General features: G+C 38.7%; 1 protein-coding gene across 2 annotated transcripts in view; it reads left to right on the top strand.

Annotated features, from left to right (window-relative positions):
- INTS9 (integrator complex subunit 9) overlaps positions 1-15,745 on the top strand; it is a 105,269-nt gene that overhangs the window by 58,281 nt on the left and 31,243 nt on the right. For both annotated transcript variants that reach the window (XM_044225026.1, XM_044225027.1), the window contains 2 exons: positions 8,827-8,947; positions 9,587-9,721. In XM_044225026.1, the coding sequence (XP_044080961.1) occupies positions 8,827-8,947; positions 9,587-9,721 (256 nt within the window). The remainder of the gene's footprint in view (positions 1-8,826; positions 8,948-9,586; positions 9,722-15,745) is intronic.

Here is a 15,745-nt window from a genome sequence, read left to right as displayed (position 1 = left end):
CAAAACAATGAAATCTTTTAGAAAGTACTTATTAAACATTTAGACTTTGAGAACCTGACTTTGATAAGTTAGAAAGCCATAAAAATTAGAACTAGTTCCCACTGGGTTTCCTTATCCAGCTTATCCTGAATCAGCCAATAATCTTAATGGCTTCAAATGGTTCTAAAAATGCCACTCTGTAATTATGGCCTCAAGAAAGCATAAGCAGAATTTTAGGGAAAGTTGGGTTAGAATGTTAGGGGATAGAAGGAAATAGTGGAAAAGTGACTAAATATCTCAAAGGAGTAAGAAAAGGCTGTTAACCAAAAGAATTTGTGTGTGTAAATATGGAATTCAGATGACTTATTTGTTGATTAACTGCCAAGTGCCTGGCATCATGGTAAGTTTGCAGGAAAGTGCCCAAAAAAGTTCAAGGCATAGTCCCTATACCCAAGGAGCTTATCAAGCAAAGATTATGTACTAAGTGGCAAGGCTTAGCCTGGGCTTGGCAGGTTAAATAGGGTTTCAAAGAGGGAAGAGAAGATTCTAAAATAAGGGAAGGGTATGGGCAAAAACATGGCAACATGGATGAAGATGGAGAGGTGGCTGAATTAGTTAAAATCAGCCAGTGCACACCAGGAAGGAGAGAAAAGAATTGGAAATTAACATTATATAAAAAAAAATTGAAGCTTTTGTCTTTTGAAAAAGTCAGCAGTATATTTGACTAATTCCTAGTGGGGTTTTTGGTTTGGTTTTTTTTTTTTTTAAGATTTTATTTATTTATCAGAGAGAGAGAGGGAGAGCAAGCGAGCACAGGCAGACAGAATGGCAGGCAGAGTCAGAGGAAGAAGCAGGCTCCCTGCTGAGCAAGGAGCCCAATGTGGGACTTGATCCCAGGACGCTGGGATCATGACCTGAGCCGAAGGCAGCTGCTTAACTAGCTGAGCCACCCAGGCGTCCCTTGAGTAATTCCTAGTTTAAGTCTTTTCTCTAACTGATAGGAAATTCACCAAATTGTGAAAATTTTGTCACCAAACATACATGAAAAAGGAAACCTCTGGATTTTTCAGTGAGTGTCATAGGGCTCAACCTCTTGCCAAATTTACTGGTACACTGCAGGCAGAACTTGTTAATAATTGGCTCACTGGTTCCTACCTTTCCTGGGGCAACAAATGAACAGGTGTTTTGTCTTTTGTGTTGGGTACCGCTCAGCGCTGAGGATATGAAAATACAAAAAGACACTACTATGTGAGTAATATGATATGATAGAATAAAGACATATGTTGTTTTTGTTGTTGTATGTAACAAGGCTGTTGTCTCCAACAATGCTGTAGTAAACTGGTTGATAAAAATCATCATGAAGGTTTCTCTAGAAACAGATGATTTCTTTAGTTTCTTTGGAACATAAATTTATTATTTCTATGCCATCTACTCTGAAGAGAAGATGAGAAAAGATCCAAGTTGAAATATATCTGAATTTTTCACATGTCCTTTGTTTGGCTTAAGGAAATCATTTCCCTACCTGAAACACTCCAGTAATTTCTCTAGAAGTAGGTTCTGAACTGTTAAAGACAGAAGTAGTAAATGTTTCACATCTTAATTCTTCCCTTTTTCCCTTACTGAGGGCTCAGAGCATTTGCTGGCTTAATCCGGAGGTTGAATATATGACTGTTTAATCTCTAACAGAGAGTGGAAACACTAGCCAAATGCCTCATTTGGAGAAAGACTACTCCAGATTTTAATCTGCTTAATTTTTGTAGGACCTTGTCCTAGGTTGGAAGGTGGGGGGGGAGTATGCTGGGAAGGGACAACAAAGGGAAGAAAGTAAAGCCCAGATGTTTGCAGAATGGCAGTGCTGATTGTCAAGGGATGGGAAAAGGAGATGCATAGTAAAGAAAGAGGATCTAATATATAGAATGGAATAATACTCGGCTATCGAAAAGAATAAAATCTTGCCCTTTTCAACAACATGGATGGAACCAGAGAGTACTATGCTAAGTGAAATAAGTCAGAGAATGACAAATACCTTGTGATTTCACTCATATATGGAATTTAAGAAACAAAACGGTTGAACATAGGGGAAGGGAAGGAAAAATAAAATAAGATGAAACTAAGGAAAGAAGCAAACCAAAAGAGATGCTGAACTCTAAGAAATAAACTGAGGGTTGCTGGAGGGGAGGTGGGTGGGGGGAAGGGGTAATCTGGTGTTGGACAGAAAGGAGGGCACCTGATATAATGAAACTGGGTGTTATATGCAACTGATTAATCACTAAATTCTACCCCTGAAACTAACAATACAATATATGTTAACTAAATTGAATTTAAATAAAGAACTTAAGAAAAGGAGGGAGGAAAGTAGGAAGAAGGAAAGAAGGGAGGAAGGAAGGGTCTAATCTAGCCTTGTGTTTGACTTTTTGCCCACCCTCTAATGGAGGTGACTCAGTTCAGCAGCCTGGCAAAGCTCAGAGCAGTGTAAAGCAAATTCACCTAGGTGGAAAGATGCCGTTATGCTGCAGACCTGTGCAGTCTAGGTGCAGGCCCCACCCTCTCAGGCCACTCCCATAATAGCCTTCGGGCTCTGGCATAAAGTTAAGAAACCTTTCTGCTCCTACCCAACCCAGAATAAATCTTTATTTTTAATGAAGGTCAGCTCTAGGGGGCCCAAGCCCTGGTGCTCCCTGATCCTGAGGAATTTAAAGGAGGAGCTAAAGCAGGAGAGTAGCTTAGATTTTTCCTTGAGACCATGTAGAGCAGTGCTTGGGCTACTCAAGTTCAGAGTCATTGCTGCTCATTGAACTAATTCACCCCAGGCTGGAGTTTATTTACCATGGTATTGTGGGAAACTGCATATACTCCTGAGCTGTAGTGGCTGCATCTGGGGGTAGGGGGCAGTTAGAGTCCGTCTGTGTTCACCATCTGTTCTGTGTCAGAGACTCCCATACGTTATGTTATTTAACCCTCACAGAACAACTCTGAAAGAAAGGTGCTGCTCTCCCTATTTCACAAATGAGTAAACTGAGGCTCAGAGGTGAAGAGGTAACACTGGAATTTATAGGCAGACAAGTCTGTAAATCCTGTTTTTTTCCATCCTTTGCCTGGGAGAGAAACCTCTCCTTCTTCTGAGGGGTTGGCAGAGAGTCAGCAGGAATGAGGAGAAGAGAAGTGGTGGCAGCAGCTCTCACTGGGAGCCGTCCAGAGGGGCCTTCTGTGCCACTTCCCGGTCTCTGATACACAGTCAGACCATGTTCCCAAAGACCATGTGAGATGTGCACCTGGCCTTGACCGCTGTCACAACACCTGAGAAAAAGTGACAAATGGTCTAAATTTTAAAGGAGTAAGTGTTGTCCACGCAAAATCAGAAGACGACAGTGTGGTGGGTTACAGGCTTGAGGGAGCCTGGCACAGAGAGAACTGTTTATAGCCCAGTTTATAGAACAAAGGCTGAGGCAGGACCCAGATAAAGAAGGGCCTTATAAAGTCATGCTAAGAGCCTTTGATTTTATCCTGAATTTAATGGAAAGCCATTAAAGTAAAGGAGAGGAGGGTTGGGGGTGTGTGTGTGTGTAGATTTGCATTTTTAATGTACCATTTAAACCCTTTTGTGAGGAAAGGCAAGTCTGCAGGCAGGGATGACTCATGGCTTTTGACATCTCTTTATTGCCTTGTACCACTGTAGAAATTTTCTGGACTTAAGCTCCTTATGAGCAGAGGCCTTTCTGTTGTTGCTGTTAATATCTCTTACAGGACTTCAGTGCTATGGCCGTAGTCAGGGCTAAATATTTATTGAATAAATATTATAAAACCTAAAGCAATCCGGTGTACATAGGTTAGATAAGTGAAATAAAATCTTGTGTCTGTTTATGCAGAAGGTAAAGGGAAGAATTATTAGTATTTTGCTGCTGGAGAAACAAAGGTGAAGAGTATTGGAACAATGTGATCTATATGCTAGGTTAGCTAAACTCACTGGCCACATAACATTGTTAGGATTATTTTTTCTTTCTTGCATGACTTTTTGTTTTCCCTTGAGTTAATAGGGCTCTTGTTTGCTTATTTGCTTAGTTTCCTACATACTTCTTACTGATATATCTCCAACCTCTCTGCCATTTGTATAGGTCTCTCCTTAGTATGTTCAAACTCACTGGGTGTTGTAACAATTTTATCTTCTTGGAAATCTTCTCCCAGAGCCTTCTGTCTTTTCCCAGTCTGATCCCAGCTGCTCTTGGACTTGCTGCATGGCTCCCAGTTTTGGATTTCCTTCACCATTATCCTGAAGATACCTTCAGCTCTTTCTTCTGTTGGAAGCTCTATTTCCTGGGTCTGTCTTCTTGCCGTCATTTTGCTGGGGACATCCTGAGGAAGAATGCACAGAAGGTCAATTTTCTGAGCCCCTGCCTGTCTAAAATGCCTTTGTTCTACCCTTACCTTCTGGTGGGTAGACATCTAGACGTGGTAACAGTTTTCTTTAGCTTCTGGAAATGCCACTGAAAAGTCCAGTACTGTTCTGAGTCTATATCTTTGGTATGTATCCCACTTATTCCTTTGTGGAAACTTTAAGAATTTTCTTGTTCCTTAAATTTGTGATGATTTGTCTTAATGAAGGACAGTTTTCACTCATGTGCTGAGTACTTAGTGGGTCCTTACCATCCAGAACAGAGGTTCCAGCTGTGGCCAAGCCCCTGTTCAATGGGCCAAATCTGGCCTGCCACAGTTGTTACAGGTAAAGTTTGATTGGCACAGAGCCACACTCATGCATATACATACTGTCTGGGGCATTACACAGCTAAGTTGAATGATGTGACAGACTGGTCTACAGAGCTTAAAATATCTGTGGCTTTTTACAAAACATGTTTGCTGACACTCCCCCGCACCCCCTTGCCGCCAGTCTAAAAAAACAAGAACTTCAGTTTTGGCCAAAAAAAAAAAAATTTTTGTTTGTTTTTAAAATTTTCTCTGCCATGTTTTGTGTTTCCCTCTTTCTAGAACTCCTACTACTTAGATTTTGAACCACCTGGACTGGAACTCAGATCTGTTTTTCTGCCCTCTCTTCCCTCTCTTTGTTTATGTTTGCTCTTTTGCCTGAAAAATTTTGTTTGCCTCCCAACTGAACCATGAGTTTTTCACTTCTGCTGTCATAATTTCTTATTTTGGCATAATTTTATTATTATTATTTTTATTTTATTTGACAGACAGAGATCACAAGTAGGCAGAGAGGCAGGTAGAGAGAGAGAGGGAAGCAGGCTCCCTGCCGAGCAGAGAGCCCGATGCAGGGCTCTATCCCAGGACCCTGGGATCATGACCTGATCTGAAGGCAGAGGCTTTAACACACTGAGCCACCCAGGTGCCCCATAATTTTTTTTTAATTAACCTTTTTATTATAAACAAAAAATAATAATAATAATGCATAGTTAATAAATTTTTATAAAGCAGTCATCCTTATAAATGCTACCCAGGTCTAAAATAAATATTTCTGCTAACTCAGAAGCCCCTCTCTGTGCCCCAATCTAATTACAGCCCACTCTGACACATATATCGTGGATTTCGACCCATTGCAGCACTGTCTTTTTTGCAGCTCAGATTATCCCAGCTTTGGACCGTGAGCCTCTTTGTGCTGTCCACTGTGTCCTTTTATTGTGACCTTTGTACCCTTTGATTGTTTCCTTGCTATGTACTTTAGCAAGATGTTTAGGACTCCTCTTGTACATTCCTTACCCTACATCTGGAGTGGAGTCACCCGTTTCTCTAAAAAAAACTCTGTAATCTTTTAGTGGGAAATGGAGTGTATTTTCCTTCCCTTTTTTTTTCCATGCTCATATTATATTATCAGATATATTATATTACAGCCATTACATACTATCTTCCCTCTCTCTTTTAATCTTCATTTGGTCTTACTTCTACATGACTATATATTTAATACTCAGTACCAGCTTATGTATCGATGTTTCTATAGTCATTTAGGTTGTCTGAAACTCATTCTTCACAAGATACCGCAGGATGGGATCATGAGAACAATATTCCCTGAGTTCTTGCAGGTTAATAATAGTTTATCTGTGCGCTGTAAACTTGAGAGTCAGTTTTGTTAATGTATTATCTTTGGCTTGCATTTTTTTTCTTTGAATGTCTTCAATATTTTACTGTTTTTTCTTTGAGTAAAACAGCACTGCTGTTGAAACTCTGGTATTGTATTTTTCCCTTGTAAAGCATTCACTCTTTTTGCCTAGCTGCTCTAAAGTTTATTTAAAGTGTAAATATTTTCCCAGAATATATCTGGTGTTACTTCTTCTGGGTCAGTATTCTCAGGTATGCAGTGTGTCCCTTCAGTATTTAACTCCAAGCCTCCTTTTATTTTAGCAATTAGAGCTTTTAGTATTTGTTCTGTTCCCTTGTTTGGATTTCTATTAGGGACTCCTGTTCTCTGTATTTTGCTTCTTCCTTGCCTGTCTTCATTATCTGCCACTTCCTTTCAAAGTCTTTTTATCACTTCATTTCTTTTTAGCATTTAATCTTTTCTTCCTATGTTCTTCTTACCTGTTGTGTGTTTATCCACTCTTATATTTCTATTAATTTAGTCTTCATTATTGAAAAATTTTTTTAAATTTCTAACTCTTTTTTAAGTTCCGTCACCTTGTTTTGAAGCTTTTCTGATTTTTCTTTTATGTGGCTCTTTTGTGTCTTGTTTAATTCTTTTGTTCTTATTTGAAATTTTGGTAGGTTTTGGTGGTATGCTTTCATTGTCTGTATACTGTCGTATTTTTATGTCCAAGAGCTTTTTTTATTCTCTTAATGCTCCCCCTTTTTTTTTTTAATAGAAGTCACTTCTCATTTCTTAGTCTATCTTATTTATCTCTCTAAGGATCGTAATGATGCTATCTTTTAAAGTTTTATGATGGGCGCCTGGATGGCTCAGTGGGCTAAAGCCTCTGCCTTCAGCTCAGGTCATGATCCCAGGGTCCTGGGATTGAGCCCCACATCAGGCTCTCTGCTCAGCGGGAAGCCTGCTTTCTCCTCTCTCTCTCTCTCTGCCTGCCTCTCTCTCTCTCTCAAATAAATAAATAAACAAATCTTTTTTAAAAAATAAATAAAGTTTTATGCTACTAGCCTAATTTACTTCCTCTCCTCCTCCCTTCATTTGTTTTAGCCTTTATCATTTTAGAGACTTTCTTCAAGCATATGGTGATCCTTGGTTATTGGCCATGTTTAGGAGTTGGACAGTAAAAAACTGATTAGAAAGTCTGTGCCATGAGTTAGGACTTGTTGAATTCTAGACTTTACTATACTGTAAGCGGGTTGGGCCATTTTATCATGAAACCTCCAGTGTCAGTATCTTTTAGTTGATTTTTTTCTTTGCTGCCGATCAAATTCTTCAGAGAAGTTTCTTCTGGTCAGCTACCCTGGAGGATATAAGCCTGACGAATAGTGTTCTGAGAGCCTTATGAGAAGAAAATTGTTACTCTTGGTATATAAACTTTTGCTTATTAACAAAGCTGCCTCTAGATATTGATGGTTTCCCCTAGTCTAGACTTTCATTTTTAATTTCTCCAGAGAACAACCTCTAGCAACATGTGTGGGAAGGGAAGAGGCAGTCGCTGAGCTGTCTGGACTAAGTGAAGAGAACTGGAAGGTTCTATTTCTTATCAGTATTTTTTTTCAACAGATCCTCTTGTTTTTAGGCTCACCTTCAATCTCACTTCCACATGTGCCTATTGTTTCAGATTGCTGAGCTTTTTATGGGTTCTGCAGTATAAATTAATATGAATTAAATTTTCCTGTATCTGCTAAGTCAGTTGTCTTTTTACTTTCCACTTTCTAAAATGCTGTTGCTGTTGCCTCTTATTCTTTTTGTCTTGAACGTGTGTGTGTGTGTGTGTGTATAAAGCTCTTTACTATGTTCAGTGTTATTTCAGGAGAGAGAGCAAAGCTAATGCACACTTTTCAGTTGACCAGAAGTTCCTTGACCTATTTAAACAGAGAATCTCAGGAAAGTCACTTACCCAGGTCTGTTCCCAATTCTGTTAGAACAAATGATACAGTGCTTTTCTAATGACAAAGTTTTGTTTGCTTGTTTTAAGGGATACTCCTGATGCTGATCTGAAAAGTCACAAATTGTGTTTTATTCTCCTCCTTTATGCCAGGCCTCAACTATGTTTAACTCAGTCCTTTTCTATAGCTTTGCAGGCTCATGAATGAAGTGTATTTCACTTACCATTCATGAACAGAAAAAAGAATTTGAAATGTCATGTAGAAATGTTCTGTGTTAAGACATACATGATAAGCCCTAGAACAACCACTAAGGAAATAACTCAGAAAAATATAGTGAATAACCATGAAGGAAATTAAAAGGCTGCATCAGAAAATACTTACTTAGTATCAAAGGGTAAGTAGAAAAGGAAGAACAAAGGAACAAAAAAGACATGAGACATAGAGAAAGCAAAAATTGGTAAACATAATCTAGCTGTATCAATAAGAAATGTGAGTAGATTAAATAGTCCAAATGGCAGAGATGACCAGACTAGATTAAAAAATAAAACACACACAATATCTAGCTATATGCTGGATAAACAGAATAAAAAATATAAAAAGAATAGAGAAAAGTTTTTTGGTTTTTTTTAAGACCAACAAAACTAGCAGATCTCTAGCTAGATTGACAAAGAAAAAAAGAGAATATTCAAACTGCTAGAATCAGAAATGAGAGGAGGACAGTACTACCAACCTTACAGAAATAAAAATGATTACAGAAGAATCCTATACACAATTCTATGCCAGTAAGTTGGACAATTGAGATGAAATGGACAGATTATTTGAAAGGAATCCGCAATAACATAAAAAGTTGGCATTGTGATGCATTTACAGGCTGTTGCCTTCTCCACTCAAGGACGCAGTGGAAGTATCAACCTGGAGAAGATGCTATACAATGCAAGAAGTGAACTCTGCCCTTAGCAAAATCCAGCTGGTGGGATATTCTCAGAAAATTGTGAGTGTTAAATGATTTTAAGTGATACATGAATGCTTTCAGTTTCTATTGTTACCCTTTGGGAGGAGGACATCTCACCCTATTCACTTCAGAACAGTGGGTGCAACTTTATAGGTTTTGGACAAGTGAAATAGGAAATAGGGAGTATAAAACAGATCAAGAAGCAGTTTGGCAAGTAAAACTTTTGAACTCTGACCAGATAGTTAAGGATTCCCATTTTTGTTAACTTGTGCCCAGAGCCACTCAGTATAGAATGACCAAGAGATTAATGCCTAGCCTAAAAAAAAAAAGAAAAGAAAGAAAGAAAAGAAAAGAAAACCCAAGTATTTCTCTTTTTGGTCTTTCTGGTAATCTGTTCTCTCTTTCTTTTGATGAGTAAAGCCTGGGAGCCTGGTATATGTGGCTAGGTTGAAACTCAGAGAGGGGGCAGGTCATGACTGTAGGATTGCTTTCTGGGTCTGCCTGTCTGGTCTCCATTGTTTTGTTTTGTTTTTTGCTTGACTTTATATTTTCTGTTTTACTTTAAATTTTCTTTAAGTGGACAAGGATATTTCTGGGGTTTTTTCCCTACAAAGAATTACCTGGTGTGACTGCACTGCTGAAAGCTCATCACACATTCTTACTGTGGCTCTTTTCTAGGAGCTTTTTGGTGCAGTCCAGGTGACTCCGCTAAGCTCAGGCTATGCCCTTGGAAGCTCCAACTGGATTATCCAGTCCCATTATGAGAAAGTATCGTACGTTTCCGGATCCTCCTTGCTTACCACACATCCCCAGGTAATTCTAATTCTCTTTTAACACTCAGGTTTTTGGTTATTTAACCCAAATTCATAATGTATCCAGAGTATCATCAGTTGTTTGTTTGTTTGTTTGTTTTTCAATTTTTTTATTAACATATAATGTATTATTAGCCCCAGGGGTACAGGTCTTTGAATCGCCAGGTTTACACATTCACAGCACTTACCATAGCACATACCTTCCCCAGTGTCCATAACCCAACCCTAACCTTACCCCTTATCCAATGTCCATAACTTCCTCCCTACTCCCCTCCCCCCGGCAACCCTCAGTTTGTTTTGTGAGATTTAAGAGTCTCTTATGGTTTGTCTCCCTCTCGATCCCATCTTGTTTCATTTTTTCCTTCCCTACCCCCCAAACCCCCCACCTTGCCTCTCAACTTCCTCATATCAGGGAGATCATATGATAATTGTCTTTCTTTTTCAGTTGTTTTTAAATCTTACTAATTTGGGTTTCTACATGTATCCTTTTTTTGTTGTTGTTAGGGTAAGAATGCTGAACATGAGATCCATCCTTTTGATAATTTTTGCACTATACCTTATTGACTCTAGGTACGGTGTTACATAGCAGATCTCTAGAGCTTGTCTTGCTTAACTGAAGCTTTGTATTCTGTAGATGCTCTTCATGAAAGTTAGACTTTTCACATCCCAGTATTTAGGATTGCAAGTTCCTCTGTAAGATCGGGCTGTCTTTAGGTTCATCTCTGGAATTCTGAGATTTTCCACCACTTGCAGTTACCATAGCCTGATATAGTACAGAAATGGTTACTCATTTACTGAGCAAATATTAATTATTTCTTTATTGAGGGTCTCCTCTGTATCAAGTATTCATCTGACCCCAAAGGCACAGTCCCAGCTCATGAATCCATGTTCAGAAGAGCCGAGAGACCGTTGTGACTGCAGTGTGCTGAGTTCAGTCAGTAGGGATGTCCATGAGATTCACAGAGCCAGGTCACGTGGAACTTTGTAGACCATGATGAGAAATTTGGACTTTATTTTATTTTTAAAGATTTATTTATTTATTTTAGAGAGCATGAGTGTGAGGGGCAAAGGGAGAAGGAGAAAGAATCTCAAGCAGACTCCATAGTAAGCACAGAGCTTGATCTCACAACCCGGAGATCCTGACCTGAGCTGAAACCAAGAGTCAGATGTCCAACTGACTGCACCACCCAGGTGTCCCTGGGTTTTATTTTAACATGTAGAGGGAAGCTATTAGATTTTAAGTTGGTTGTTTGTTAACAGTCTTATTTGGCAAGTAGCTAAGTACATAACCGTTGTTACAAATAGATTCTTTATTCCTTTTTAGGTATTACTGTTCATTTCATAAATCCTGATTCTTTTATGTTTGTAAAGGAGGGGCAGAGAAGATTAGATGTCAGCTGACGGATGGGTACATACATTGATAACTTGGGGAAGTCCATATCCTTTTTTTTTTTTGGCTTTCACATAGATTTATTGTGACAAACAGAAAGCACACAATTTGCTTGAATCTACCTCTGACCTAGCAAAGGCTAAAATACTTTTTTTTTTTCATATGCTATTTTAATATGAAGGAAAAAAAATAACTGCTGTAGGTCTAGAACAAAGGATGCATCTGAGCTACCACTTTGTACTGGCTTTTTTCATACCTTCTTTTATAATCAAGTTTCATCTCAAGGTCTAGAGGGGACAAGTTGCTATTTTTTCCTATAGCTAGCAGAATTCTAGGCCTTTCCCGCTTATTGAAATCAGAAGCCCATCAGTGTCATCTTAATCCGCTTCATTAAATCAAAATACTTTATTGGCAGCTTCTATCATTCTTGATATATTCTTCCATAAAAGACAGAAAGATTACTTGGCTGCCAACTCTTCCGATTTGTCCTGCTTAGATCAAAGCCTTTACAGTACTACTGATGTAATTTCCAGTAAATTATTCTTCCAAGGTTCGTAAATTTAAAGGAAAAATAAGGTCTTGAAAGTGATGAGCAACATACCTAAGTAATTAATTTTCATTTCTAGCTGGTAACCAGGGTTGTATGTAAAAAAAATAATGAATTAGATTTTCTTTTACCCAGATAATTGGATTCTATATTGAATTAGCAGAGATAAGAAAAGTTAAGGTTTGGAAAAACTTAATAGTCCGCTTTGTAGGTCAGCAGACTATGACCCATGGACTAAGTTTGGCTTGCCACCTGTATCTCTAAATAATGTCTTATTGCAGTAGAACCACATGCATTTAGTAATGGATTGTGTATGGCTGCTTGCACAGTGTAACAGCAAAGTTCTGCTTTAGAGTTAAACTTTTCAGGAAAGGCCAGCTGCTGACCTACTTGAGTGGCATCTCCCCAACTGGGAAGAACAGGCTGCTGTTGTGATCTCATAAGCTAATAAGTAGAGGGGAGTGGCACTTTGGATTAAGCCTGACATGGGAAGAATGGAGTGACAGAGAAGACACTGGCAGGTCTTTAATTCAACAAATGCTTACTGAATGCTTTCTGTCTTCAGGGAAGGAAAAATACAGGCCAGAGATTTTTTACTTAGATGATACTGAGAATGGTGATGATGACACTAATCCAGTCGACATGGAGTTGGCAGAGGGGATTCCGATTTCAGGAGCGGGTAGTGGGTATGATGAATAGGAATTTGAGTGGACACTGGCGACAGATGAAAATAGAGAACTGGAACTTGGATGTGATGGCAAGCCTGGAGACAAAGTAGAAAAGCATCAGATTTTTTAAAGTCTGTACAGAGCTGAAGGGGAAAGACTGAGTTGCAGGAACATTTACTCATAAAAAGTGGAAGGAAGAAAAATGATCTTGAATAAGAATGGAGAGTTAGAGTGCCTGGGTGGCTCAGTACTTAAGCAGCTGCCTTTGGCTGGGGTCATGATTCCAGGGTCCTGGGATTGAGCCCCACATCAGGTTCTCTGCTCAGCAGGAGACCTGCTTCTCCCCCACTCACCCCCTGCTTGTGTTCCCTCTCTCACTGTCAAATAAATAAAATCTTTAAAAAAAAAAAAAAAAGGAAAGAAGAATTAGAGAATTGACGCCCACAAAAATATAGTATCCCAAATGGAAGGAGAGAGGTAGCTTTTACTGAGCAGAACATCTCAGTATTAATTTTTCTGATTGATCTGATATTCAACAACGTACTGAATTCTTATATTCTAATATTTATCTATTGATGATGATATTATCTGCAAAGAAGTAACAGTTTTGTCACTTTTCTTCCAATCCTATTTTCTTTTCTTTCTTTGTTCCTGTCTTACCAACTACATACTGTAGTCCCAAGTAGACAGAAGTGATGATAGTGGCAGCCTTGTCTGTACTAGATTTTAAAGGGAATGCTTTTGTAGCTTCTTCATTAAATAGCTGGCTTACCCCTTATTTTAGCTAGCAAGGTAAGGAGTTTCTCCTCTGTTCCCAATTTTCTGATTTTTAAAGATCTAATGTAGATGTTGTACTTCACCAAATGCTTTTTTTGAGTCTATAGGATGATCATGTGATATTTTTCCTTTAGACCAGTAATGTAGTGAATTACAATATTAGCTTCTCTTATATTTAACTGTCCTTGTAGTCTTGGGATAAGTCATATTTGATCTCAATGTATTCTTTTTAAAACACTCCTGGAATAAATTGGTAAGTATGTCTGCATTAGTGATTTTCTTCAAAGAATAAGGTTTTGCTTTTAATTGTTGTATTTTTTTTTAAGATTTTATTTATTTATTTATTTGAGAGAGAAACAGTGAGAGAGAGCATGAGCGAGGAGAAGGTCAGAGAGCGAAGCAGACTCCCCATGGAGCTGGGAGCCTGATGTGGGACTCGATCCCGGGACTCCAGGATCACGCCCTGAGCCGAAGGCAGTCGTCCAACCAACTGCGCCACCCAGGCGTCCCTAATTGTTGTATTTTTATTCTCTCTTCTGCCCTTTATTATTTCCTTCCTCCCATCTTTGGGTTTACTTTGTTGCTTTTCTTTTAACACTTACCTCATTTGTTTCCATCCTTCTGTGCTTTTCAATAACTGTACTTAAAGCTATCAGTTTCTCTCTTAGTATCATTTAACTCTGTTAAATTGTTGATACATAGTGCTCTGTCATTCATCTATAAGTATATCATAATTTCCTTCATAATGTTCATAATTTAAGTAGCCAAAGTTTGTTTTGTAGTGCTTGTCTCTTTGTTTCTTGTCCATCCAATATGATTAGACTTAGGGTTAGATGAGAGACTTTTTCAAGTCATACTTGAATGTTTCTGGATTTCTCCCTCCCTTTCCTTTCCTTTCCTTTTTTAAATTCTTCCTTCCTTCCTTCCTTCCTTCCTTCCTTCCTTCCTTCCTCCCTGCCTGCCTTCCTGCATTTGGATAAGAGTTTACTAATTCACTGAAGTTACATTGAAACATAGTCTGTTTTTTAAGTGTCCTGTATATGTTGGAAAAGACTGTATTCGCTGTTGAATGAAAATTTTTCTATATGTATTACTCATTTGAGTTTATTGTTTTATTCTGGTCTTTGATATTTGTTTAGCTTCCAGTTTCTGAAAGGATGTGTTTGTTGATCAGTTTCTCCATGTACTTTCACCGGTTTTTGCTTCTTCTATTTTTAAGCTGTGTAGTCAGAGGTATATATGTTCATGATCATTATGTTTTATCGGGTTGCTTATTTTTTTTCCTATCAAAATTGCATTAAAAGCCAAAAGACTTTCTCCCCACTCCATATTTGCCTGGTATTCTTTTCCATCCCTTTCTTTTCATTCCTTCTGTATCCTTTTCTAGTGAATTCCTTGTAGACAGTATAGTAAGGGATTTCTTTTCTTTCTTTTTTTTTTTTTTAAAGATTTATTTATTTTAGAGAGAACCCTCCTGCAAGTGGGAAAAGAAAGCAGACTCCCCACTGAGTGCAGAGCCTGAGGCAAGACTCAGTCCCAGGGCCCCCAAGATCATGACCTGAGCCAAAACCAAGTCATTCAACCACCTGAGCCACCGAGGCGCCTTGATTCTTTTTTCTTTTTTAACCACAAGGGCCTTTTGATTATTAAAACTGTTTGTTTGTTTTTAAGATTTTATTTATTTATTTTAGAGAAAGAGAGCACAAGCATGAGTAGGGGGAGGGACAGAGGGAGAAACAAACTCCCATGGAAGCAGGGAGCCCAAAGCAGGGCTCCATCCCAGGACCCTGGGAAGATGACCTGAACCAAAGGCAAATGCTCTGCCAACTGAGCACCCCCAGGTGCCCCAGTGAAACTACTTATATTTCCTGTAATTACTGTTTTATCGAGGGCTTATTTTTGCAATCTTATTTCATGGTATTTTTAGTTTATTCTTTTCTCTGTCCTTTCTTCCCTTCTTTTAGATGGCTAAATTTCTTTCTGTAAGTTTGAACACATGTATTTGATATTATTCTTCTGGGTTTTTCCTTAATTTATTTATCCTTTGAGTATCCTGAGCCTATCAGTACCTTTTTCTTTCCCTCCAGAGCCACGTCTTCCTCTTGTCTCTGCCATCTTTTTCTTCTTCCTTCCCACCCCACCACCCTCCCACCATGTTCATACTGTCTGGAATTTTAATTCTGGGTTATCTAGAATGCACGTAGAGTACTGAATATATTATTATAGACAACAGTGAACCTTACTGAGTTTTGTTTTTTTTTTTTCCCAACCTTACGTCCTGTACCTCTCATAGTCCTTCTAGATTTACTTTCCTTCTTCCAGGAATACTTGAGGAATGTTCACCAAGAGAATCCTAAAATGGTAACCCTTGTGAGGTCTTAAAGCATGAGAACATCTTTAGTATTTCCTCACATGTAAATGATAGCTTGGATAGATATAAAATTCAAGGAAAAGAACTTTGGAACTATAAAATTCTGAAGGTATTTCTTCTTTTTCCACTTGTACCTTGTTGCAGTTAAGAACTGCAAAGCCCTGGGGCACCTGGATGGCTCCCTCATTTAAGCAACCAACTCTTGATTCTGGCTTCTGCCATCTCAGGGGTCCGGGATTGAGCCCTGCATTGAGCTCTGAGTTCAGCAGGGA

This window comes from Neovison vison, chromosome 11 (genome assembly GCF_020171115.1).
Source record: "Neovison vison isolate M4711 chromosome 11, ASM_NN_V1, whole genome shotgun sequence".
Taxonomy (NCBI): domain Eukaryota; kingdom Metazoa; phylum Chordata; class Mammalia; order Carnivora; family Mustelidae; genus Neogale; species Neogale vison.
This window is presented reverse-complemented; position numbering and strand designations above follow the sequence as displayed.